This window comes from Aquarana catesbeiana, linkage group LG07, assembly GCF_042186555.1.
Source record: "Aquarana catesbeiana isolate 2022-GZ linkage group LG07, ASM4218655v1, whole genome shotgun sequence".
NCBI lineage: Eukaryota > Metazoa > Chordata > Amphibia > Anura > Ranidae > Aquarana > Aquarana catesbeiana.
In genome coordinates this window covers 7,511,124-7,538,795 of record NC_133330.1, presented here as the reverse complement: position 1 = coordinate 7,538,795, position 27,672 = coordinate 7,511,124, and the positions used below count along the sequence as shown (strand labels likewise).

The 27,672-nt window shown below is 42.8% G+C and overlaps 1 protein-coding gene across 2 annotated transcripts in view; it reads left to right on the top strand.

Annotated features, from left to right (window-relative positions):
* Window positions 1–10,789, top strand: part of LOC141102647 (uncharacterized) — a 101,424-nt gene extending 90,635 nt beyond the window's left edge. For both annotated transcript variants that reach the window (XM_073591555.1, XM_073591554.1), the window contains exons 27-32: window positions 373–527; window positions 2,632–2,679; window positions 3,745–4,024; window positions 4,523–4,671; window positions 7,965–8,009; window positions 9,885–10,789. In XM_073591555.1, the coding sequence (XP_073447656.1) occupies window positions 373–527; window positions 2,632–2,679; window positions 3,745–4,024; window positions 4,523–4,671; window positions 7,965–8,009; window positions 9,885–10,486 (1,279 nt within the window). In that variant the 3' untranslated portion in view covers window positions 10,487–10,789. The remainder of the gene's footprint in view (window positions 1–372; window positions 528–2,631; window positions 2,680–3,744; window positions 4,025–4,522; window positions 4,672–7,964; window positions 8,010–9,884) is intronic.
* Window positions 10,790–27,672: the final 16,883 nt, after the last annotated feature.

Here is a 27,672-nt window from a genome sequence, read left to right as displayed (position 1 = left end):
CAATACACATTCTAGCAGGCAACAGACAGACAGGTGGCTGGAATTGACATCAGCATCTCCTAACAGTATTTGTCCCAGCATTATGAATCAGCCACTATTTCTAATATGGCAAATCCAGGGTCCCCAGAGTCTGTGTGACCTGGGGGGACCAGGACCCGAATCCATAGTAATACCACCTCAAGGGTCCCCAGGCATACAGCTCACAAAGAGCACCATTCCCCCAAATGCCAGGGCCCACGATCGATCCGCAAGAGGCTAGCATTCAGTCCCCTCCAAAAGTCTCTCTCCCAGCTAGGTCTGTCACAGTGTAGCATTTATAAATATTTTTTGTATAAATTGTGTTACCTTATTTCTTTCCCTGGTCTTCATCAGGTGTGGGGTGATTACTTCAATGGAATCCGGAGAGTCAGTCTTTTTCTCCTGTAAAGGAATGGTTGGCCGTTATGTGACAGTGACAATCCCGGGGCGGACCGAACACCTCATCCTGTGTGAAGTTCAGGTCTTTGGATTGCCTGAAACATCTAACAGTAAGATTTGGTATTTGTCAGTCAAACTACTAAAGCTACAGAAAAATGACGACCGACCGCACACAGACTCAGCACATTGTAAATGTAAAATAAATGAGAAATTACCTCAGCTAGGTCCTCCCCATAGATGAACCTCGCCTAAAGCATTTTGCTCATGTTTGGCTCAATCGTAGAGGCAGGGGTGGACTGATAAGTCATGGGGCCCCCAGGCAATCAGAGATTATGGGGCCACACAGTATACACACACAGTATACAATCACACAGTATACAATCACACAGTATACACATACATGTACACACAGTATACACAGACAGATGTAAAAAAAACACAGATTTATACATACTGTCCCTGGTTTTACTGAGGCTGGCAACCCTGATGGGGCCCCCTAGTGGCCCAGGGCCCTTGGGCAGTGCCCGAGTGGCTCAATGGTCAGTCCGCCCCTGCGTAGAGGTCACATTAGCCCCACATGGACAAAATGTGTTGAGGGGGTTCTTCTATGTGTTGAGGACCTAGCTGAAGCCATTTCTCATTAATTTGGCATTTACAATGTACAAACAAAATAAAACAAAGAGGGCACCTAGTGCATTATCAACATTGTTTTATTGTATTGTAGCACCCTCTATTGTGCTAATACTGATAGTACAGGCAAATTTACTCTGGCCCAGAGCTAAACCTGAGTCATGGAATCTAGGTCAGGGTTATTAGAGGTTAGGGGTGGATGACTCATCCTGGCAGCTCTTTGGTGCCTCCCCCTGGTTCTAGAATGTTGGAGAATATTCTAGATGTTAGTGGGTGGAAGCTAGGAGAATTTACTTGCATACTTAGGGACCCTTAGCCAATTTCCAGGAAATGAGCCTGGCAGGGTGCTAAGGAGCCCTGAAATACAAACGAGCAATGCCAGCCAAGAAGTCAGGTGGAAGATGGAGAGACAGTGCTGAGGGAGTCTGCTAGTAGCCCTTGAGGGACCCCTGCAGGGGAGGGGTTTTACCTTGCTCAGGAGGCTGGCCTTGAAGGATCCTACCACAGGAGGCAGTTGGAGGAAAGCATTCCGGGGAGGCAGCGAAGAGAGCAAACAGAGACAGAGTGAGCAGATCAGCACGGTGCAGGGACAGACAAGACAAGGGAAGAGACTGCCAGCTGTAGCAAGTCTCTTTTGAAGACCACAGTGTGCATAAGTCTTCATCCAAACTTGCCCTGGGAAGTCTCCAGTGTGTGTCAGTGTGTGTCAGTCGGGTAGACTGGGAAGAAGAAGCAGCCAGGTGGGCTAGCATTTCTACAGAAAGTAAAACTGGGATCAGTGTCTACAGGAAAGCAGATGGTGTTGCAAGAAGCAGTTCACTCCAAATGTTCTACTTTGCCAAGGGACTGAGAGTTCCTGCCTGTAATGGGCTGTTGCTGAACTAACCAAAGAGACTGTTAGTTCCAAAGGAGTGAACCCGGGGGAGTTGTGCAAAGGATCAAATTTGTGCAGGCGGAAGAAGTGGAAGCTGTATATAGGGAGGAAGTTGTCCCTGGTTTTGTTTGTCGGTTTTCAAGTTAGGGATCCTATAATCACCAAGCCCATCCAAGTTATTATCTCCTTAATAAAAACAATAAAAAACAAGCTACAGGATTGCTTTCTGTGTCTGTATGCAAGAAGGAAACGCTGTGTGACTGGCTGTATAGCAGTGGGGAACCTTGACATCTGCAACTCCTATGGGGGGGTAGTGCTACAGAAGGATAAAATGAGTACATACTCACAAAGGTAAAAGTAGCAACAGTGTTGTACATAAACCAAGGAACTGAAATTCTTCTGGTTCAAAAGAATGTCAATAAACATGCTGACGTGTTTCGAGGGACATGCCCCCTTCTTTTTTTTTTTCTTTTTTTTTTTTTTATTATTACATAGATGCACCTTTCACAAAATTGAAACACCAATGTAGAGAAAAATAGAAATTAGCATGCAATACCAAAATAATATGTATATTACACTGAAGCTATTTTTTCAGTTCTCACGGCATGTAGCTTTTACCAAACACAAATTAAAGTGTTCTACTTTTATGGCAGTGAAGACTAGAACTACATTATATATGAAACTTATTTCCCGTCACTTTTGTTTTCCAGGAAAAGTAATCAGTATGGATGCAAACCTACCAGAAGTTCCGAATGGAGGTAACATTCCTTTACATCAGTGGTCTCCAAACTGTGGCCTAAGGGCAGAATGAAGCCCTTTGCTTGCCTTCATGCAGCCCCTGGGGCACTATTCCTATCATTAATTCAAGGTATTATTTCCTCCTACTGACACCAATGATAACACACCATTCTTTCCACCCACACCAACAGTGGGGAAAAATTCCTCTTATTGACAACAGTGGGTCCCTATTCTTTCCACCGACACCAATGATGGGGCACTATTCCTTCCACCGACACCAATGATGGGGCACTATTCCTTCCACCGACACCAATGATGGGGCATTATTCCTTCCACTGATGCCAATGATGGGGCACTATTCCTCTCACTGACACCAATGATGGGACACTATTCCTCCCACTGATAGCAATGATTGGGCACTATTCCTCCTACTGACACCAATGATGAGGCACTATTCCTCCCACTAATACCAATGATGGGGCACTATTCCTCCTTCTACTGACCACAGGTGCTACGTAGATTTTTTCTCCCACTGACCACCAAGCCTGAGGCTTTTTCTGCTCCTACTTGACATAGTGGGCCACTGACCCTCCCAAAGCCTGAAGGTCAGTAAACTGGCCCTTTGTTTAAAAAGTTTAGAGACCTCTGCTTTAAAGAATATTAACAGCTGGTTTCAGACTTCAGGAGTCTTAACACTTTCTGAATTCTAAGGGGAACTGAGGCTCTAGTCACTTTCTGTGGTCATAATATCTCTTACTTGGCGTTATGTTGAGCAATATAGTTGCCTATTTATTTCAATCCAAGCCTTATCTCCACTGTTGGCCACATTAGGACTAAATTCTAATTATTTTAAATACAATAAAGGTAACAAGTGCTAATGGATATCTTCTGTATACCATATGGACCACATGTAAAGGGCAGAAGCTTCTACTCAGTGCCACCCTTCAGCAGAACAAGTCACTTTTCTTTATCCTAGAAGAGAGTATAAATTTGAGACCCATAGACATACCATTGGGGGTTAAGGTCCCGCCAGGAACATTTATAACTTCATTTATAACTATAATATATTTTTTTTACCTTTTCAGCACCTAATGTGGCCTTAAAAGGAGCGTCATCCCAGTCCAGCCTCTACAACAATTTTGGGGATTCTAGGAACTCCATTGATGGGTCTCTTTCTAGCGACTATTCCAAGATTCAGTGCAGCCAAACTATATGGGAATTACGTCCTTGGTGGACAGTAGATCTGAAGGAAGTCCATGTGGTCTTCTCTGTGGCTGTAACCAACAGGGAGGATTGTTGTTGGAAGCGGATCAACGAGGCTGAGATCAGGATAGGAGACTCCAGAGAATGGGGGAACAATCCCAGGTTGGTATGAAATAAATAATCAAAATGCTTTCCAAACTGCTATGTTAATAAACAAAAGCTAATTTTTACATCTTTTGGGCCTGCACTGAGCCATGACCTCAACCTAACTCAAAAACTTCTGGGATGATTTTGAAGGCCAATTTGTGAGACAGATCTTTTCATCCAACATCAGAACCCAACCTCACAAATGTTCCTTTAGCCATATAGACATAAATGTCCACAGACACACTCCAAAATCTTCTAGAATGACTTCCCAGAACACAGTGGGGGGGGGGTTATTACCACAAAGGGGGGCCAACTCTCTGTTAATGCCCATAGTATTAGAATAGGATGTCCAACAAGGTCATATACTGTACATATGATGGTTGGGGTCCACAAATATTTAGCCGTATAATAAACTAACAGGTCTCTCAGCCTACATTTGGCTGCAATTGTTCTATAAAAAAGCAGACTCAAAAATTTAAAGTACTGAGAATTTGATTCTTTACATTTGGACAGGTGTGCAATCATCTATTCGTTGGGCCCTGGGGAGACTGCCATGTTCAACTGTAAAGGAATGAAGGGGAAATATGTGACAGTAATCATACCGGACCGGGAAGAAAAGCTTTCACTCTGCGAAGTCCAAGTGTTTGGTCTACCCTCCAAAGGTAAGATGTCTACAGCTTCTTACTGCATTAACATTCTGCCTTGTATTAGCATTCTTTCCTAAACAGAATTATTCTTCCTATTGTGGCAGAGCGTTGCCCTGCCAGGGTCTAGGAAGAGGTAATGACCCAGAATTCTCAATGAGGCAGACTTTTCAGTTTCCTCGGTGTTTCGGTAACCTCCGTTTTGGAACATGAAGCCTGGAGATTTCAAAGTGATCCGGGTGTGATGGACTCTCCAATCATGGTTTTGTGAGCAGCCAGCACACTGATTGCACAGGTGTGTGCGGGTCTTTTAGTAGTGATCTGACCATAGTTCTGGGCTCCACCCCGGAAGACAGGAGGTCTGGCCCAGGAGTTAGGAGAGCGCCATTTAAGAGAGAGGTGGGAGTTAGAGCAGCCAAGGGGCTGCTAAGTGTAGGTCCAAACATTGGTAAGCAAACAGTCTATAGAAAACAGACAAGGGCCTGGAGTGTACGGCCAAAGCGGCAGTGCTGTAAGTGCAGAAGGGCTGAATGTTTGTTTTGGATGGAAGACAAATGCTGAACACCCCTGCGAGCGAAACTCATGTTGTGGTGTTTTTCTGAACTTGTTTTAATAAAATTGGCCAAGGAGAGCCCTTAAAAAGAAGAAGAAAGTGAGTGGCTGAGTCCTTAAAACTCTACCTTTTGGTGTGAGTTCTCACATTATACAATAAATAATGGTATTAACCGCTTGCCAACCACCCTATAAAAGTTTTACTGCTACAGGGCAGCGGCTGTACACCGGCTCACGTAGATATATACATGATCTGACACTTCCAGGTAGGGGCGCGGATGTGCGCCGCCAGCGGCTTGCCTTCACTGTCATTACACACAGCTGAAGCCGATTGGCAGGTGCCGGATAGTCAATGTTTGTCGGTACACGCTGATCATCGAGCAGAGAGACAGAACTGCGATTTGCCTATGCAAACAAGGCAGATCTCTGTTCTGACGGGGGGAGAGGGATGGAGTTTGTGTCTCTGCAAAGCAGGGAATAAATTCCATCTCTTCCCCTAGTAAAAGCACCTCACACAGTATAGTAAAACACTGGCTGGGCACACATTTAACCCTTTGAATGCCCCTGATGTTAACCCCTTCCTAGCCAGTGTCATTAGTACAGTGACAGTGCATTTCTTTTAGCACACACCACTGTATTAGTGTCATTGGTCCCCCAAAAAAGTGTCAGTTAGTGTCAGAATGTCCGCCGCATTATCACAGCCCCGCTATGAGTCGCTGATCACCGCCATTACTAGTAAAAAATAAATAAAAATATCCCATCTTTTGTAGACGCTATACCAATCAATATACGTTTATTGGGATTTTTTTAATCAAATATATGTAGTAGAATACATATTTAAATTTATGAATAAATTCGTTTTTTTCAATTTTTTATTGGATCTGTTTTATAGCAGAAAGTAAAAAATATTGTATTTTTTTTTTCAACGTTGTTGGACTTTTTTGTTTATAGCACAAAAAAAAACGCAGAGGTAATAAAATACCACCAAAAGAAAGCTCTATTTGAGGGAAAAAAAGGACATAAATTTTGTTGGGGTACAACATTGCACGACCGCGCAATTGTCAGTTAAAGTGACGTAGTGTCGTATCGCAAAACATGGCCTGGTCATTAAGGGGTAAATCCTCCCGGGGCTGAAGTGGTTAATGATGATCAACCTGGGGACAAGGGACATTGGGGTGAGGGAGACCCCCTGCCCCAATGCACCTCCCCATGTTGAGGGCATGTGGCCTGGTATGGTTCAGGAAGGGGGGAGGGGACGCTCGCTCGCCCCCCTTTCCTGGCCTGCCAGGCTACATGCTCAGATAAGGGTCTGGTATGGATTTTGGGGGGGGGGGACCCCACGCCGTGTTTTTTTTTAAACTTTGGTGTGCCGTAGGCATTGCAATATAGCAAAAAAAAGGAAGGGGGGTATATTTCCTGGAGGGCCAGTGGTTAAAGTATCAGTATTCCATGTATCTTATTGAATCAATCTCTCTACGTCCTATGTAGTTTTTACTAGGCTGCAGATTTACTGGTAGACATTAGGCAGCTTGAAATCAGGAAATCAATATTAGAGTGTATTATTTCACAGAAATAAACCAGAAAAATATTGTAATGACTCCATACACAGTATTTAAGCACTTTTACTAGGCCACATTGTGAAAAGGAGACACATTGTACTCTTTGTGATGAAGAGGTCAACATTACAGTGTATTTACTTTATAAAAGCACTCGCTTGTCGCCCTCCCCCCTTTACTAACCTGCCAGGCTGCATACTTGGATTAGGGTCTTGTATGGATTTTGGGGGGGGGACCCCACATCGGTTTCTTTTCTGCCGTGGAGTTTCACCTGAAAATCCAGACCAGACCGAAGGGGGGTGTACACCATTTTTTTTTATTTTGGAGTGGGCTTCTCCCCTCAAGATTCATACCAGACTCAAAAGTGTTGGTATAGTCGGATCCCTTTCATTGAATTTTTCATGGAAGTCAGACATGAAGTCACAGGGCAGGATCGGAAGTTGTACGACTTTCGTGTCCGATCAGTGTTAACATAGCCTTGTGCCGCATACACACGATCGGATTTTCCGAGGGGAAATGTTGGATGTGAGCTTGTTGGCGGTAAGTCCGACCGTGTGTATGTTCCATCGGACATTTGTTGTCGGACTTTCCACCAACAAACGTTGGCTAGCATGCTCTCAAATTTTCCGCCAACAAATGTGTGTTGTCGGATTTACCGAGCGTGTGTACACAAGTCCGTCGGACAAAAGTCCAAAGTACAAACACGCATGCTCGGAATCGAGGACGAGCCGGAAGCACTCGGTCCTGTAAAACTAGCGTTCATAATGGAGATATCATGTACGTCTAGTACGTCACTACGTTCGTAATTGTTGGACAACATTTGTGTGACCGTGTGTATGCAAGACAAGTTGGAGCCAAAAACCTTCGAACAAAATTCCATGGTTTTGTTGTCGGAGAGTCCGATCGTGTGTACGGGGCTTTAGACTTTTATATTTTAATTTTTGAATTATATTTTAAACAGGGTAGCCTTTGTCTCGGGTCACATAATTGGCAAAATAAGAGAAATCAATTGGACAATATTTGAGCACTCCCTGAAAAGTAAATAGATTGCTGAATTACTAATTACAAAAAAAATCCTAATTTCTCTTCAGAACATTTTTATGATGAAAAAGTTGATTTACGTAGAAGTATTTTTAAGAAAAGTGTAACCATTTTGTTTATATATTTAGAAATGCTTACTGTATTTTTTCTTTTCACTTTCAGAAAGTCCCCCGTCAGGTATAATTGAGACGGTTGTGACAAGAGAAGGTAAATCACGGCATTCAGAACTTATTTTAGTCAACTGCTTGTCACCTGTCTTCCCTGTATGTGAATATAAATGTGAAATTATTTCAAATTTTAAGCCCTTCACGCCTGAGGGTAAAACAAATTGAAATGCCTTTGCACAATTTTGTAACTTTGACATGTGTCCGTAAAACCGTACATGTCATCACAATTACTTTTGGATTATACCGCGTTCTTTTCAGGACAAATTGGGCTTTCTTTTGGTGGTAAATGGTTATGGATATCTTCTGATTTTTAATTTTTTTTATTATCAAAGGAAATTAGCCCAAAATAGTAAGAAAAATATATTTTTTTAATTTAGATGTATATTTCTTTCTATTATCATAATTTACTACCTAAGAACAACCCAAAATAAATTCTCCTGCTTCTGACCATTGCAGTGATACCACATATGTGTATGCTATGTATGCTAGTTGTTGTTATGCAGACTAGACATGTACAATTAGTTTCATTCCGAATTAGTTTTTTAACGAATTTTGACAAATTTGCTAATTCGGAAATATCCGAATTAACGAAAACCCGTTTTTACTGAATTTTTCCTGAATATTTGTAAATTCTAATATTCGAAAACTCCTAAATTTGTAAACTTGTAAATTCGAAATTTGAAAATCTGACAACCCGAAAATTCGAAAACGTGAAATAATAACTAACTACTAATAACTTACCTGTTACTAACCAATAAATTATAGGTATTGGAATTTCGTTTCAAAATTTGGCTGTTAGTGAAGTAACGAATACGAATTTATCCGAAGTTACGAATTATCCAAAATAAGGAATGCCGCATCTAAACAAATTAATCATAATAAATAACAATAATAATAATAATAATAAAAACGTATTATTATTATTTATTATTAATTTGTTCTGTTCCATTTGTTTAGATGCAACATTCATTATTTTTGATAATTCGTAACTTCGGATAAATTCGTATTCGTTACGTTCACTAACAGCCAAATTTGAAAGGAAATTCCAATACCTATAATTTAATACTTAGTTATTCTTTCGAATTTTCGGATTTTCTTTCTTATTTTTTTAAACTTACGAATTTTCAAATTTACTGATTTACAAATTTTTGAATTTACAAATTTACTAATTTACGAATTGCGATCATAACGAATGACCAAAAAACAAAAAAAACCACAAACGAATTAAGCCAAAAACAAACAAGTTTTTGGGCAGTGCACATGTCTAATGCACACTGTGACCTTTGACCCGGACCTTGACCTTAACACTAACCCTTTGTTTATTTATTTTTTTATTTAATTTTTTTTTATTACATGCTTTGGTTTGTTTACATTTCCTGTCCTGCAAGAAGAAAAAGATACAATGCTCCCAGCACAAAGGGAAATACGCATATATGCGGCCCCACGGAAAAAAGCCCACTTTTGCGAGGACCCAAATATGTTCACAGTCAGTGCAAAGGGGTTAAAGGTATTCTCCTGTTGCGATTGAAAATGAAACCAAGAGATGCATACAGGGAGCAGAGGCCACCTGCTGAGCGGTTCAATTTTTCACTGAGACAGCATTACATTTCTGACTCCTCCCTCTGACATTGGTGATGTCACAGTACCAAAGCCAGATAGACAACTTGAATTTTCAGGAGATCTGTGATGACCTTCTTTGCATTTCTCCCAGTATAGGTTTCCTTTAAAAAAAAGGCACAAAGCCATACCTTCTTGATGACTGCCTTTTTGGTGTGCTCCTTGGTGCATTCCTTTAGTGGTCAACCAGGTCCTCCTTGGTGTGCTCCACATCTAAGAATTAAACCTTTGTATTCCATGTTCACCATAGGCACCACATTTTGTTGAGTTGTCTTATAATTTGTACATTTTTTTTTAGGTCTTAGTGGAAAATCACTGGTATTTCTGGAAGAGGGTGTTCAGGATTACGCAATCTTACACCCAAGTGTACCAATAGACTTAACTCAATTCACCCTTTGTCTCCGTGTTTCCACTGAGTTGTCCGGCCGTCGGGAGATCATCCTATTCTCCTATCACAATGACCGAGATGAGTTAAACGTTTGGAGAGAAGTAGACGGAAAGCTTTCCCTGTATCTTGGCAGCAGTGAACTTGCAGCAAAATTCTCTTTACCCGGCCTCAGCACCTTTGGGACACATATCTGCGTGACTTGGGAGTCTTCATCAGGCTTGACGGCCTTTTGGTTTGATGGCAAGCGCTCTGCAAGTAAAACTTACCGGAAGGGTCATCAGGTTCTTCCAGGTGGAAGGGTGATCCTGGGCCAAGATCAGGACAAATTTGGATCCAGTTTTGATGCCAAACAAAGCTTTGTGGGTGAAATTTCAGATGTCCAACTGTGGAATTATGTTTTACCTCCCCAAGCCATCAAAGAGGTCTATGAAGGAAAGTCAAAGTCTTTGGGGAACATAATAAACTGGAAAACTATTAAGTACACTTTGTATGGAAATGCAATAGTAAAGTAAGAGCAAATGTATCAGTGCAAGTCCAAGGTTAATGTCCTTGCTGTCCGACATAATACATGGAGCTTGACTTCCACGTTCCACGTTCATCACCGACATGTCAGGATATGGACAATCTGAGTCGTCTTTTTTGTATTAAGCATTTCAGTTTGTTCATTCACACAGTTGGTGACGGAAGTAATATTATGCTGTGTTTTGTAAGCTGATTCTTTTGTGGTTGTTGCATATGAACCCGATTCATACTGATACTAAATGCAGTCAAATGTCTGATTATAAATATATAGAAAATAAAGTTATACATTTAGAGACATTGTACTGGTCTTATTTTTGCTGCAGATTCCTATGAATAACGTAACCATGTGGACATTTTTGACATTTTGAAATTGATATTTAAAGGGTAATTCCACTTGTGTTAAAAAATAACCCCCCCGGGTGATCTCTGTAGTACACTGTAAGGATTGTAACAAACTTTGTAGCAAATTCCTTATGAGGAAAGTGGCGGGGTCTGCATCTCTTTAAACGAGATTTCCCTCTGGGAGTATCTCACCAAGAATGACATTTTTGTTGCAGGGGATGCCCAAAATCTGACTTGCGGGGGGAGGGATCTGGATGCTCCTTTTTTTTTTAAATAAAAATATGGGTTCCAGCCTCTGATAAGTCCCCTCCACACAAACCCCTACATGCTCTTGGGGACAAGATGTGAGGCTGAGGTCTTTGCCTCTTCAACATGGAGACAAGGTGCCTTACAAAGTGCCCATCCAATGTTGAAGGCAATTGGCCTGGTACGACTCGGGGGGAGGTGCATGCTCATGATCCTACTGTCACGGAACGTCCCACACTCCGCTTGAGTGCTTCCGTCATATACCACTTCCTCCCAGTCTGTATACAGATATCAGATATTCCAACCTCTCTGAGCAGAAAACAAGGCGACACTTGCTTCACTGCTAACATGGACTGTTTATTGTGAATCAAAGTTACAAGACTTTATATGCCGTTGGAACCTCCTCTAACAATACAACTGTAACTTAATTAACATGAGCTAATTATCTAATCCTCTATACAGCCTAGGTGACTGAGACATGACCTTTCGCCCAGACTTGTGGTCACCGAGCTTCACACAGTTATATCAACATAATAGCAGTCGTCCCGTCTCCTACATTGTATAGAGGACAATGTCATCAGCTCATTCAATTAACATAAACACAGGTTGCGTTCAGAATCAACCAAACCAATAATAGTCTCTACATACATCCTGGGAGATATTGTGGATAAATATTACTGTCCCATTTTAAGTAGTCCAAGATATATTTTCTCACTCACCCTGTGCCAGGACGGCACAGGGTGACTTAGACATAAGATGCATTCTGAGTTCCACGGGCCCTCCCGTCACACCTACCTTTATTGGCCACCCAGGCTGCCTGGCTGGATAAGGATCTGGTATGAATTGTAGGCCGAACCCTACATCGCTTTTGTATAAATGTGTACTGTCAGCTCAAAAATAAAACAAAAAAACAGTGTAGGGTTCCCCCCAAAATTTAAATCAGATCTTATCCAGGCAAGTAGCCTGGGTGGTCAGGACAGGGAGAGCAGTGAGTGTGCTACCCCCCCGAACCATACCAGGAAGGACCGGGACAAGGGGTGGACACGAGGGACGGCTTCCCTGAGCACAGTGGTATCATGTGAGGTGGGGGGGCCCTGCAAGGTGATTAGGAGGGGGTTTGTGTTGGGAGGGAAGCTTTGAAGGATGGCAGGGGGTAAGACTTGTTTCCTGGAGGGGAAATTTGGGAGGAGGTGGTAGGAGTGGTGATTTGGGGGAATTTGTGTTGGGAGGGGGGTGGGGGGAAGAGGATTTGTGCTAGAAGGGGGGATTTTGGAGGCTTGTGCTAGAAGTGGTCAAATGGTAGAGAGGGAAGGGGATTTGTGCTAGGAGCGGACACTTGAGGGATAGAGGATTTGTGCTAGAAGAGGTGATTTGGGGAGAGGGGCAAAGACTTCTGCTACGAGGGGGGATTTCAGCGGGAGGGTGGGTTTGTTTTGGGAGGAGGGGGATTTTATGCTTGGGGGTAAACATGTAGATATGTGCTAGATTTTTGGGGGGAGAGGATTTTTTGCTGACACACGGTGCTCATACATCTTGGGGGGGCACAGTTTGGCATGTTTGCCCTGGGCACTGAATGACCTTGTCCCGGCACTGATACCAGGTCTTCTGGGGGGTACATTAGTAAACTTGTTACTAATCCCAAAAAGGTGTCAAATCTAAACAAAGACACCAAATCATGAAAAAGAAATAAATAAATAATGCCTCCTGATGTAAATCCAAAGCCAATCATGTAGACCCTCGTCAATAATGGTGACCCACCGCCCGATGATGTTTTCATGCTGCCATGACGACCTGCTACCCAAAGATGCTGCCCCCATTACTGCACCCACTGCAAATGACAAATACAGTGGTGGCAGTGCTACCAGTCACTTTAAAAGGGTTACATTGTACTTCTCTGTATCTTCATAGGCAGCTTTAAAGCAGAACTCAAAAAAAAATCCCCCATTAGTACACCCCCCCACACACAAAACACAAAACCGTTTAAGAGATATGACTGATTGCATTTTCAGGAAGTCTGTTTTCTGATTTACAAAATGCATCCTCTTTTCTGGCAGGTAGGAGGTGTTATAAAAGGGATCGCATCATATCCTCTTCTCTCTCTCTTAACTGTAATCAGACTACATTTCCCATGAATCCTTGGGATTGGAGTCAATGTGGGAGGGTACACGAGGCTTGTACATGTAAATGTGAACCCGCCCACTTCAACATGAATCACACCCCTCATTCTGCAGCCTGCAAGCCATACATAACACACGGTATGGTAGGTTAAAGTCTTATAAATGCAAATAATTTTAATATAAATGCATATTAATATAATATTAATTTAATGCATTTAATAAATAAATGTAAATTAAAATAATAAATGTAATGCATTTAATATAAATGCAAACCCGTACAGCTTATCGGTGTCCACCAGTGCCCCAAGCATGGTATTTAAAGGATTTGTGTATTTTTAACCCCTTCCTGCCAACCGTACGCATATATGCGGCCTCGGCTTTCAGGGGCAGGCATCATCCCAATACTGTTTTTTAGAGCGGTCGGTCGGCTCTTCAGGGATAAGAACCGATCTGGCTAAAAGCCGCTCTACTGTTATCCCAGAGGAGCAAGAGGCACTCCCCCCTTACGCCGCACTTCCCGGGCCTCCCGTCCCACTGGGAGACCCGATACATGATCCGCCACTTCCACCGGCTAGAGTGAGACTGGAAGGAAGCCGGAAACAGCTTCCTTCCAGTCTTCTTTGTGTAAACACGGAAGTGACGTCACAACGTCACTTTCGGTTTACTCAGCTGCCAATGGCGACGTTTAAAAAAAAAATGACAGTGTTCAGAATCGCTGTTTTGGCAATCTGAATACTTTGAAGTGAAAAGGAGGGATTTGGGGGGACCTGTCACCCCCTACTACTGTCACATGGGATGTTTACATTCATTATAGACCCCAGATCTCTCCATAAAGAGGACCTGTCACCACCTATTACTGTCACATGGGATGTTTACATTCATTATAGACCCCAGATCTCTCCATAAAGAGGACCTGTCACCACCTATTACTGTCACATGGGATGTTTACATTCATTATAGACCCCAGATCTCTCCATAAAGAGGACCTGTCACCTCCTATTACTGTCACATGGGATGTTTACATTCATTATAGACCCCAGATCTCTCCATAAAGAGGACCTGTCACCTCCTATTACTGTCACATGGGATGTTTACATTCATTATAGACCCCAGATCTCTCCATAAAGAGGACCTGTCACCACCTATTACTGTCACATGGGATGTTTACATTCATTATAGACCCCAGATCTCTCCATAAAGAGGACCTGTCACCACCTATTACTGTCACATGGGATGTTTACATTCATTATAGACCCCAGATCTCTCCATAAAGAGGACCTGTCACCCCCTACTACTGTCACATGGGATGTTTACATTCATTATAGACCCCAGATCTCTCCATAAAGAGGACCTGTCACCGCCTATTACTGTCACATGGGATGTTTACATTCATTATAGACCCCAGATCTCTCCATAAAGAGGACCTGTCACCACCTATTACTGTCACATGGGATGTTTACATTCATTATAGACCCCAGATCTCTCCATAAAGAGGACCTGTCACCTCCTATTACTATCACATGGGATGTTTACATTCCTTGTGACAGCAATAAAAGTGATCAAATATATATATTTTTTTAAAGTGACAATGTAAAAAAATGAAAAATAAAAAAATAAATAAGGAAAAAAAAATATAACGCGCCCTCCATCCCCACAAACTCGCGCAGCAAAGAAAACGCACACGTAAGTTGTGCCCGCATATGTAAACGGTGTTCAAATCACACATGTGAGGTATCGCCGCAATCGTTAGAGCGAGTGCAATAATTCTAGCACTAGACGCAGGGCCGGTTCTAGAACTGCTGCCTAGGGCACCCGGCCTCTGGTGTTCCTACTCTCTTCTCTCTGCAGCAAGGAACTAAGTCTCAGCATCAGCAGGCCGCCACCGCTCTGTTCGCACATAGTGTCAGAGGCACAGCGGTGGTGGAGGACTGTCTGTGTCCCCAATGAATGGAAGCAAGCAAACATTCACTGATGGGCGCTGGTGAGGCTGCATTGATGGGCGCTGGTGAGGCTGCATTTGCTGGATGCTTCATTAAAAAGCTGGGGTATACATGGGCAGGGCAAAGGGGGTGGAGTTAGGGGTGGAGCCACTGGGGCGGCAAAATTAGGTTTTGCCTAGGGTGTCAAAAATCCTTGCATCAGCCCTGACTAGAGCTCCTCTGTAACTCTAACCTTTTAAAGCGCCGCCTATGGAGATTTTTAAGTACTGTCATTTGTCGCAATTCCACGAGTGTGCGCAATTTCAAAGCGTGACATGTTAGGTATCTATTTCTTTGGCGTAAAATAATCTTTAACATTATACAAAAAATTGGGCTAAGTTTACTGTTTATTTTTTTTTATTCATGAAAGAGTCTTTTTTCCTAGAAAAGCAAGAATTATTTTTTTTGTTTGTTTTTTTTTTTTTTTTTGCATTGGTACCTTCCATGGCAGCACCCGGCTACCCCCATCTTTTTTTAAAATTAAAGCTTGCAACTTGAAAAAAGTCAGCAAGCAACATTTGGCTCCCATAGACTTCAGTGAGCTTGAATGACCTTAGAGATAATGATGGATCTATATTGGAAGGAATGGCCTAAAATAACAAAAAAACGAGTGCAAACTGAATTTCTACAGATGGATTGCTACTTTGCCCTTTCCAAGGGTGGAATAAAATCCATCATAAGCTGTAGGTAGAGCTCCGCAACCATGGCCTCCTCCACTATCTGCAAACTCCTTCTTCTGACTGCTTCGTATGGTGCAAATATAGGTCAAATATTTATAGGAAAATATTTCCCTTTCAGTTGGTCTGCTGATTATCACATCCCTATGTTCCTATCATGCTCTCCATGTGGGTCGGTCGGTGGGTGGTACTCGCGGTCGGGCTCTGGCTTGTTGTCAGCTGGCTGTGTTGGTGGCGATGCAGAGCAGAGAGATCGCTCCGGTGAGGACGGCCATCTCCCAGGATCTCCCCGTACATCCTCCTCGGTGCTCGCCAATACGGTCGCTTCTCCTCTAGGCCAATCTGGTCTCAGGACCCGCTTTCTGATTCACCGGGAGGAGAATCAGTGTGACAATAGCGAATATTCACTGCAAAAGTTTTTTTTTTTTTTTTTTAGATGTTCGCTCATTTCCTGTCTCAATGACACCAACGTACAAAATGAGAAGGCCTAGGTGTCACCTGGACAGGATCATAGAGAGGGCAATAAAATGTTCCAGATGTTCCAACCCCTCCCCACTCTACTACACACAAATGCTTTTTCCGCTGCCTCTGTCCTCATCAGAGAGGTTGTTGGTTTTGGTGCAGCTGAGAGGATATTCTTGGCAAAAATGCAACTAATAAAAGCATAGTTGCCAACATTGGAAAAAAAACACTTCGGGACACTTTTCTGGCTGTAGGCGGAGTCAGCCTATAATTAGGGGGTGGGGCATAGTAGACACGTTAGTAGGCATGGCATAGGGAAAAGGAAAAATGTGGGCGTGGTTTATGTGAAATATTGGGCGTGGCTTACATGGGCGTGGCTAAAATGGGGTGTGATTAGAGTCTGAGATGAATGAGGGATGCAGAGGGAAAGGGGGAAAGGGGGTAGAGGGAGAGGGATGGAGGGATAGCAGACCCAGATCCTACACCACAATAGCAATGTGTATTTCAGAGTTTAACCATCAGCAAATAAAGATACTCCAAACACCTGGTGTTGGCGCTTCAATCATCCTGGCATCCTGGTTTGGGGGTTCTAAGTAATTTTCTAGCAAAAATACAGATTTTAACTCGTAAGCAACAAATGTCAGAAATAGGTTTAGAGCCCATTCACACAGGGGCAACTTTGGATCCGACTTCAAGTTGCCCCAAGTCGCCCCTAGTCGCCTCAAGTCGCGCTACATGAAAAAATCAATGTAAGTGAATGGATCTGTCTTAATGGACACTACTGCAGTCGCTCCGACTTCAGAAAAGGTTCCTGTACTACTTTAATCCGACTTGAAAGCAACTTGTACCCATTGATTTCAATGGAAGTTGCCTCCAAGCCTGATCACTGTTCATACTGAGGCAACTTTACAGGAAGCAGAAAGGAAACAGAAAGTAATTTCCTCCACTAAACAGCCAGCCCCCTCCTTCTCACACTCAGCTGATAAGCTCTGATTGGCCACTTGTAAAGTTCCCTGTCCTGCAGGCGACTTCAAGTTGTGTTGTAAGTTGCCCCAAGTCGTGCTGTGATTCATACTCAAGTCGTGTCCAAGTTGCCTCCCAAAGTCGCGCTGGAAGTCGTGTTGCCCCTGTGTGAATGGGCTCTTAGGCATGAAAGAGTTAATATAAATAGATAAAGTGATGCGCTTGTATTATCTATTTGTTAATGTGCTGCCTCTTGTGCCTATTTGATACTTCTAAAATAAGTGCAACATTGTGTAAAACTTTTGTTAAATAGTAACTTGTGTTTAAATAAACCATAGCAACTCCATTACATAGACACATATAAAAAGATATGTTCAGGAGAAAACGTGTTCCGAGCCTTTTTCTATTAAACACTCCCAAAAACTTTCAGCCATTGAATAATAATGAGAATTTCTAATATATAAAGCATATAATTTTATGATCAAAGTCAAAACATAATTAATAATCCACCAAATTATATTGGAACGATACTTCCTCCTCTGATAAGCCCGGGTTCAGTGAGACTCTGTCAGCGGTGGAGCGGCTTGTCTATAATCAGCCGCCGGCATAGAAGAGTCGTTTGCTCAGCTCCTTCTCCTCCTCTGATAAGCCCAGGCTCAATGAGACTCTGTGAGTGGTGGATTGGCTTGTCTGTGATCATCCACCATATACAGGATAAAATTAAGAAGAAAACACCATTGCGCAGATATCAGCCAAATTTTACATACCATAAAAAGCCACTTATTGCCACTCACATGCTCCCTAGGATATAGATCGCATTTATACAGGATAATGGTCAGTCACATCCAGCTCCGTGCTGCTCAGTGCTGCTGCTCACACACTCACAGACAGATCACACTCCAAACAGAGCGTCACAGGCTAGTTCTCCCCACGCGTATCATCACTGACACGTGACTTTTTCAAGGGTGCTAGTGTAGCCGCTCTCACCAGTATATATAGTTTCCATACCGGTTTCTATAGCAACCTGAGGAGTAAATGTGTCATCATACCATACTGCGATTTTGGGAACATATGCTGTTTATTTAATACACAACTTTAGATACCATTTATTTACATAAAACCACACTAAAAATTAAACTTCTCTAAAAATTAGACAACACATTCGTATTCTGTTAGCACATAATATCTAGTATGGGTTAATTATACATAGATGATACTCATTGTGACAGACCTAGCCGGGAAAGAGACTTTTGGAGGGGACTGTATGCTAGCCTCTTGCCGATCGATCGGGGGCCCTTGCATTTGGGGGAACGGTGCTCTTTGTGAGCTGTATGCCTGGGGACCCTGGATTTGCCATATTGGAATAGTGGCTGATTCATAATGCTGGGACAGATACTGTTAGGAGATGCTGATGTAAATTCCAACACCTGTCTGTCTATTGTCTGCTAAAATGTATATTGTAAATAAGTCTACTATGGGATCTAAGAGTCATTAGATCCCCATTGTTATTTGTGTTAATTAACTCTGCTATTGTGTGAAGAAGAGTCTATGTTGATTGTGATAATGTTGATTGGACTTTCTGAACTACAAGACGGCCAGTCTGGCCTAAAGGTCATGTCTGAGTCATCTAGGCTGTCTAAAGGGATTAGTTAATTAGCTCATGTTAATTAGGTTAATTAGGTTACAGCTGTATTGTTAGAGTAATATGAGCAGGAGGTCTGCACTTCCACTTTGAGTGTATAAAAGCCTGTATTTTGTCAATAAATATAGATTCCTGTTTGAACTTACATACAGCCTGCCTGGTGTTTGTTCTGGGCTATCACAACTGGGTTAGAACGGCACATAGCTGAAGTTCTAATCCCAGAGCATTGGATGACCGAACTATCAGACGTTGCAATCTGATTCTATAGCTGCAGAGGAGTGTCGGGAGAGTGGAACCAAGCGAGCAAGGGGCTCGTTACACTCATCGTGGATGACATCACTTCCCCCTCGGCACAGGAAGGGCTCCGCTCTGCTCCCTCCCTCCTGTCAATCATCCGGGACCCATTACAGGTGGAGCTCGCGCATGCGCAGTGGGTGCCAGGCTGTGAAGCCACAGCCCGGCGCCCACAGTTGCAATGCCGGCACCGCTGAACGGAGGGGGAGACGAGCGGGGCTTTGATCCCCCACATCGCTGGACCCAGGGACAGGTAAGTGTCCAATTAAAAGTCAGCAGCTGCAGTATTTGTAGCTGCTGACTTTTTTTTTTTTTTTACTGGACCCCCTGGGTGGAACTCCTCTTTAACCACTTGCCGACTGCCTCACGCCTATATACGTGAGCAGAGCGGCACGGGCAGGCAAAATCACGTACCTGGTACGTGATTGCCTTCCCGCGGGCGGGGGGTCCGATCGGACCCCCCCCGGTGCCATCGGCGGTCGGCATTTGGTTGGGAGCGATGAGAGACGAGGGGGAGACCATCAGATCGTGGCCCCCCCCTCGCGATTGCTGCCAGCCAATGAGAAACATCCCCTGCCTCTGTATAGTATACAGAGGCAGAGGATGTGATGTCATCTCTCCTCGGCTCGGCAGTTTCCGTTCCAGCGCCGAGGAGAGAAGACATGTAAGTGCACAAACACTCACACACAACACAGTAGAACATGCCAGGCACACTATCCCCCCCCGATCCCCCCCCCCCAATCACCCCCCCCAGTCACAAACTGACACCAAGCAGGTTTTTTTTTTTTTTTCCTGATTACTGCATAGTGTCAGTTTGTGACAGTTAGCAGTGGTAGGACAGTGAGTGTTAGCCCCCTGTAGGTCTAGGGTACCCCCCTAACCACTCCTAATAAAGTTTTAACCCCTTGATCACCCCCTGTCGCCAGTGTCGCTAAGCGATCATTTTTCTGATCGCTGTATTAGTGTCACTGGTGACGCTAGTTAGGAACGTAAATATTTAGGTTCGCTGTCAGCGTTTTATAGCGACAGGGACCCCCATATACTATCTAATAAATGTTTTAACCCCTTGATTGCCCCCTAGTTAACCCTTTCACCACTGATCACCGTATAACTGTTACAGGTGATGCTGGTTAGTTCGTTTATTTTTCATAGTGTCAGGGCACCCGCCGTTTATTACCGAATAAAGGTTTAGCCCCCTGATCGCCCGGCGGTGATATGCGTCGCCCCAGGCAGCGTCAGATTAGCGCCAGTACCGCGAACACCCACGCACGCACCGTACACGCACCGTACACCTCCCTTAGTGGTATAGTATCTGAACGCATCAATATCTGTTCCGATCAGATCTATACTAGCGTCCCCAGCAGTTTAGGGTTCCCAAAAACGCAGTGTTAGCGGGATCAGCCCAGATACCTGCTAGCACCTGCGTTTTTCCCCTCCGCCCGGCCCAGCCCAGCCCAGCCCACGCAAGTGCAGTATCGATCAATCACTGTCACTTACAAAACACTAAACGCATAACTGCAGCGTTCGCAGAGTCAGGCCTGATCCCTGCGATCGCTAACAGTTTTTTTGGTAGCATTTTGGTGAACTGGCAAGCACCAGCCCCAGGCAGCGTCAGATTAGCGCCAGTACCACTAACACCCACGCACGCACCGTACACCTCCCTTAGTGGTATAGTATCTGATTGGATCAATATCTGATCCGATCAGATCTATACTAGTGTCCCCAGCAGTTTAGGGTTCCCAAAAACGCAGTGTTAGTGGGATCAGCCCAGATACCTGCTAGCACCTGCGTTTTGCCCCTCCGCCCGGCCCAGCCCAGCCCACCCAAGTGCAGTATCGATCACTGTCACTTTTTTTTGTAGCGTTTTGGTGAACTGGCAAGCACCAGCGGCCTAGTACACCCCAGTCGTAGTCATACCAGCACTGCAGTAACACTTGGTGACGTGGCGAGTCCCATAAGTGCAGTTCAAGCTGGTGAGGTGGCAAGCACAAGTAGTGTCCCGCTGCCACCAAAAAGACAAACATAGGCCTGTCGTGCCCATAATGCCCTTCCTGCTGCATTCGCCAATCCTAATTGGGAACCCACCACTTCTGCAGTGCCCATACTTCCCCCATTCACATCCCCAACCAAATGCAGTCGGCTGCATGAGAGGCATTTATATGTCCTCCCGAGTACCCCTACCCAACGAACCCCCCCAAAAAAGATGTTGTGTCTGCAGCAAGCGCGGATATAGGCATGACACCCGCTATTATTGTCCCTCCTGTCCTGACAATCCTGGTTTTTGCATTGGTGAATGTTTTGAACACTACCATGCACTAGTTTAGTATTAGCGTAGGGTACAGCATTGCACAGACTAGGCACACTTTCACAGGGTCTCCCAAGATGCCATCGCATTTTGAGAGACCCGAACCTGGAACCGGTTACAGTTATAAAAGTTACAGTTACAAAAAAAAGTGTAAAAAAAAAAAAAAAACACAAACAAAAATAAAAAAAAATAGTTGTCGTTTCATTGTTCTCTCTCTCTCTATTCTCTCTCTATTGTTCTGCTCTTTTTTATTGTATTATATTCTGCAATGTTTTATTGTTATTATGTTTTATCATGTTTGTTTTTCAGGTATGCAATTTTTTATACTTTACCGTTTACTGTGCTTTATTGTTAACCATTTTTTTGTCTTCAGGTACGCCATTCACGACTTTGAGTGGTTATACCAGAATGATGCCTGCAGGTTTAGGCATCATCTTGGTATCATTCTTTTTAGCCAGCGGTCAGCTTTCATGTAAAAGCAATCCTAGCGGCTAATTAGCCTCTAGACTGCTTTTACAAGCAGTGGGAGGGAATGCCCCCCCATCGTCTTCCGTTTTCTCTGGCTCTCCTGTTTCAACAGGGAACCTGAGAATGCAGCCGGTGATTCAGCCAGCTGACCATAGAGCTGATCAGAGACCAGAGTGGCTCCAAACATCTCTATGGCCTAAGAAACCGGAACCTACGAGCATTTTATGACTTAGATTTCGCCGGATGTAAACAGCGCCATTGGGAAATTGGGGAAGCATTTTATCACACCGATCTTGGTGTGGTCAGATGCTTTGAGGGCAGAGGAGAGATCTAGGGTCTAATAGACCCCAATTTTTTCAAAAAAGAGTACCTGTCACTACCTATTGTTATCATAGGGGATATTTACATTCCCTGAGATAACAATAAAAATGATTTTAAAAAAAAAAATGAAAGGAACAGTTTAAAAATAAGATAAAAAAGCAAAAAAATAATAAAGAAAAAAAAAAAAAAAAAAAAAGCACCCCTGTCCCCCCTGCTCTCGCGCTAAGGCGAACGCAAGCATCGGTCTGGCGTCAAATGTAAACAGCAATTGCACCATGCATGTGAGGTATCACCGCGAAGGTCAGATCGAGGGCAGTAATTTTTGCAGTAGACCTCCTCTGTAAATCTAAAGTGATAACCTGTAAAGGCTTTTAAAGGCTTTTAAAAATGTATTAATTTTGTTGCCACTGCACGTTTGTGCGCAATTTTAAAGCATGTCATGTTTGGTATCCATGTACTTGGCCTAAGATCATCTTTTTTATTTCATCAAACATTTGGGCAATATAGTGTGTTTTAGTGCATTAAAATTTAAAAAAGTGTGTTTTTTCCACAAAAAAATGCGTTTGAAAAATTGCTGCGCAATTACTGTGTGAAAAAAAAAAAATGAAACACCCACCATTTTAATCTGTAGGGCATTTGCTTTAAAATAATATATAATGTTTGGGGGTTCAAAGTAATTTTCTTGCAAAAAAAAAATAATTTTTTCATGTAATCAAAAAGTGTCAGAAAGGGCTTTGTCTTCAAGTGGTTAGAAGAGTGGGTGATGTGTGACATAAGCTTCTAAATGTTGTGCATAAAATGCCAGGACAGTTCAAACCCCCCCAAATGACCCCATTTTGGAAAGTAGACACCCCAAGCTATTTGCTGAGAGTCATGTCGAGTCCATGGAATATTTTATATTGTGACACAAGTTGCGGGAAAGAGACACATTTTTTTTTTTTTTTTTGCACAAAGTTGTCACTAAATTATATATTGCTCAAACATGCCGTGGGGATTTGTGAAATTACACCCCAAAATAAATTCTGTTGCTTCTCCTGAGTACGGGGATACCACATGTGTGGGACTTTTTGGGAGCCTAGCCACGCACGGGACCCCGAAAACCAAGCACCGCCTTCAGGCTTTCTAAGGCCGTAAATTTTTGATTTCACTCTTCACTGCCTATCACAGTTTCGGAGGCCATAGAATGCCCAGGTGGCACAAAACCCCCCAAATGACCCAATTTTGGAAAGTAGACATCCCAAGCTATTTGCTGAGAGGTATAGTGAGTATTTTGCAGACCTCACTTTTTGTCACAAAGTTTTGAAAATTGAAAAAAGAAAAAAAAAATTTTTTTTTCTGGTCTTTCTTTATTTTCAAAAACAAATGAGAGCTGCAAAATACTCACCATGCCTCTCAGCAATTAGCTTGGGGTGTCTACTTTCCAAAATGGGGTCATTTGGGGGGGGTTGTGCCATCTTGGCATTTTATGGCCTTCAAAACTGTGATAGGTAGTGAGGAGTGAAATCAAAAATGTATGCCCTTAGAAATCCTGAAGGTGGTGCTGGGTTTTCGGGGCCCCGTACGCGGCTAGACTCCCAAAAAGTCCCACACATGTGGTATCCCCGTACTCAGGAGAAGCAGCTGAATGATTTTGGGGTGCAATTCCACATATGCCCATGGCCTGTGTGAGCAATATATCATTTAGTGACAACTTTTTGTAATTTTTTTTTTTTTTTTGTCATTATTCAATCACTTGGGACAAAAAAATAAATATTCAGTGGGCTCAACATGCCTCTCAGCAATTTCCTTGGGGTGTCTACTTTCCAAAATGGGGTCATTTGGGGGGGTTTGTACTGCCCTGCCATTTTAGCACCTCAAGAAATGACATAGGCAGTCATAAACTAAAAGCTGTGTAAATTCCAGAAAATGTACCCTAGTTTATAGACGCTATAACTTTTGCACAAACCAATAAATATACGCTTATTGACATTTTTTTTACCAAAGACATGTGGCCGAATACATTTTGGCCTAAATGTATGACTAAAATTTAGTTTATTGGATTTTTTTTATAACAAAAAGTAGAAAATATCATTTTTTTCAAAATTTTCAGTCTTTTTCCGTTTATAGCGCAAAAAAATAAAAACGGCAGAGGTGATCAAATACCATCAAAAGAAAGCTCTATTTGTGGGAAGAAAAGGACGCAAATTTCGTTTGGGTACAGCATTGCATGACCGCGCAATTAGCAGTTAAAGCGACGCAGTGCCGAATTGTAAAAAGTGCTCTGGTCAGGAAGGGGGTAAATCCTTCCGGGGCTGAAGTGGTTAAGAACATCCCCACTAGTACACTATTTGCCATATGTGTAAATACCCTACCTTTATGGAGTCAAGATAAAATACAAAATACGAACAAAAATAAAAATATATAAAATATAACATATAAAAATGTAAAAATGTAAAATCCAAAGAATAAAATTATCCAAAAAAATATATAGAGATGACCTCAAATCGATTAAAATATTATCATCTATTGTTTCCTCAATATTGTTTAATGATTCTGAATAAAAAAAAAACATAGGACATAGAATTAAAACCAATTCATAAAATACTCTAAACAGCCCTCTAAAAATGTGAATATTATCAATCATGAGTCAGCAATGAAGCAGTTAAGATCAAATTCAATGTTTAACCACTTTGGGGCAGATACCCCCATATTATATATCCATTTTGATTCTTGCTTACTTAATTGCCTTATTTTATTGCTGCCTCTCCAGTGGGGTTTAAACTTATCTATTGCCCAGAATTTTAATAGCGCAGGGTTTTTTCATGATGTGATAAAAAATGCCGTGACACACTATGTTTAGGATAGCCATTGATAATATTTTGTATGTGTTCCCTGATACGTTTCAACATCGGTCTTTTCGTTCTTCCCACATATTGAAGTGAACAAGGACATTCTAAGACGTAAACTACCCCCTCTGATCTACATGTCAGGAATAGGGATGAGCTTCGTGTTCGAGTCGAACCCATGTTCGACTCGAACATCGGCTGTTCGTTCGTTCGCCGAATTCCGAACGTTATGGGCTGTTCGCGCCAAATTCGTGTGGCACGTCACGGCCCATAATTCACTGCGGCATCGCAGTGCATTGCTGGCTGATGATTGGCCAAGCATGCACTATGACCCGCATGCTTGGCCAATCACAGCGTCGTCGGTAGAGAGAGCTGTAATTGGCCAAAGCCAGGGTGGCTTTGGCCAATTATGGCTCAGGGGGTTTAGAACACGCCCCACACTATATAAGGCCGCCTGCACGGTGGCCCTGTGTAGTGTGTTCCGGCGTGCTTAGATAGAGAGAGAGAGAGACAGTGTCATTTCATTTGAGTTAGATAGATTAGGCAGGACAGTCAGTGAGTTAGCTGCACTTATAGTGTATTGTGTATATATATGCATCCCAAGTGTTGTATATATATATATATATATATATATATATATATATATATTGTATTCAGTTTAGCTAGATCCGTTCCTGTTATCTTCCTACTGACAGGCAGGCTTGTCTTGTTACAGTATTTACAGCTACCTGAAGAAAATTGCTGGTGTTCTTCTGATCCTATTAGTACCACAGTCAGGCAGCTAGACTATTTACAGTTAGTGTAGTGCGTCCTGCTCACAGTGTTCAGCTAAAACTACAAGTTAGTATAGTGAGACCTCTGCACAGTGTTCATCTAAAGCTACAAGTTAGTGTAGTGCGTCCTGCTCACAGTGTTCAGCTAAAACTACAAGTTAGTGTAGTGAGACCTCTGCACAGTGTTCATCTAAAGCTACAAGTTAGTGTAGTGCGTCCTGCTCACAGTGTTCAGCTAAAACTACAAGTTAGTATAGTGAGACCCTGCACAGTGTTCATCTAAAGCTACAAGTTAGTGTAGTGCGTCCTGCTCACAGTGTTCAACTAAAACTACAAGTTCGTGTAGTGAGACCTCTGCACAGTGTTCATCTAAAGCTACAAGTTAGTGTAGTGCATCCTGTTCACAGTGTTCAGCTAAAACTACAAGTTAGTGTAGTGAGACCTCTGCACGGTGTTCATCTAAAGCTACAAGTTAGTGTAGTGCGTCCTGCTCACAGTGTTCAGCTAAAACTACAAATTAGTGTAGTGAGACCTCTGCACAGTGTTCATCTAAAGCTACAAGTTAGTGTAGTGTGTCCTCCTCACAGTGTTCAGCTAAAGCTACAAGTTCGTGTAGTGCGTCCTGCTCACAGTGTTCAGCTAAAACTACAAGTTAGTGTAGTGAGACCTCTACACAGTGTTCATCTAAAGCTACAAGTTAGTGTAGTGCGTCCTGCTCACAGTGTTCAGCTAAAACTACAAGTTAGTATAGTGAGACCTCTGCACAGTGTTCATCTAAAGCTACAAGTTAGTGTAGTGCGTCCTGCTCACAGTGTTCAGCTAAAACTACAAGTTAGTATAGAGAGACCTTTGCACAGTGTTCATCTAAAGCTACAAGTTAGTGTAGTGAGACCTCTACACAGTGTTCATCTAAAGCTACAAGTTAGTGTAGTGCGTCCTGCTCACAGTGTTCAGCTAAAACTACAATTTAGTGTAGTGAGACCTCTGTACAGTGTTCATCTAAAGCTACAAGTTAGTGTAGTGCGTCCTGCTCACAGTGTTCAGCTAAAAATACAAGTTAGTATAGTGAGACCTCTGCACAGTGTTCATCTAAAGCTACAAGTTAGTGTAGTGCGTCCTGCTCACAGTGTTCAGCTAAAACTACAAGTTAGTATAGTGAGACCTTTGCACAGTGTTCATCTAAAGCTACAAGTTAGTGTAGTGCGTCCTGCTCACAGTGTTCAGCTAAAACTACAAGTTAGTGTAGTGAGACCTCTGCATAGTGTTCATCTAAAGCTACAAGTTAGTGTAGTGCGTCCTGCTCACGGTTTTCAGCTAAAACTACAAGTTAGTATAGTGAGACCTCTGCACAGTGTTCATCTAAAGCTACAAGTTAGTGTAGTGCGTCCTGCTCACGGTGTTCTGCTAAAACTACAAGTTAGTGTAGTGAGACCTCTGCACAGTGTTCATCTAAAGCTACAAGTTAGTGTAGTGCGTCCTGCTCACAGTGTTCAGCTAAAACTACAAGTTAGTGTAGTGAGACCTCTGCACAGTGTTCATCTAAAGCTACAAGTTAGTGCTGTGCGTCCTGCTCACAGTGTTCAGCTAAAACTACAAGTTAGTATAGTGAGACCTCTGCACAGTGTTCATCTAAAGCTACAAGTTAGTGTAGTGACTCCTGCTCACAGTGTTCAGCTACAACTACAAGTTAGTGTAGTGAGACCTCTGCACAGTGTTCATCTAAAGCTACAAGTTAGTGTAGTGCGTCCTGCTCACAGTGTTT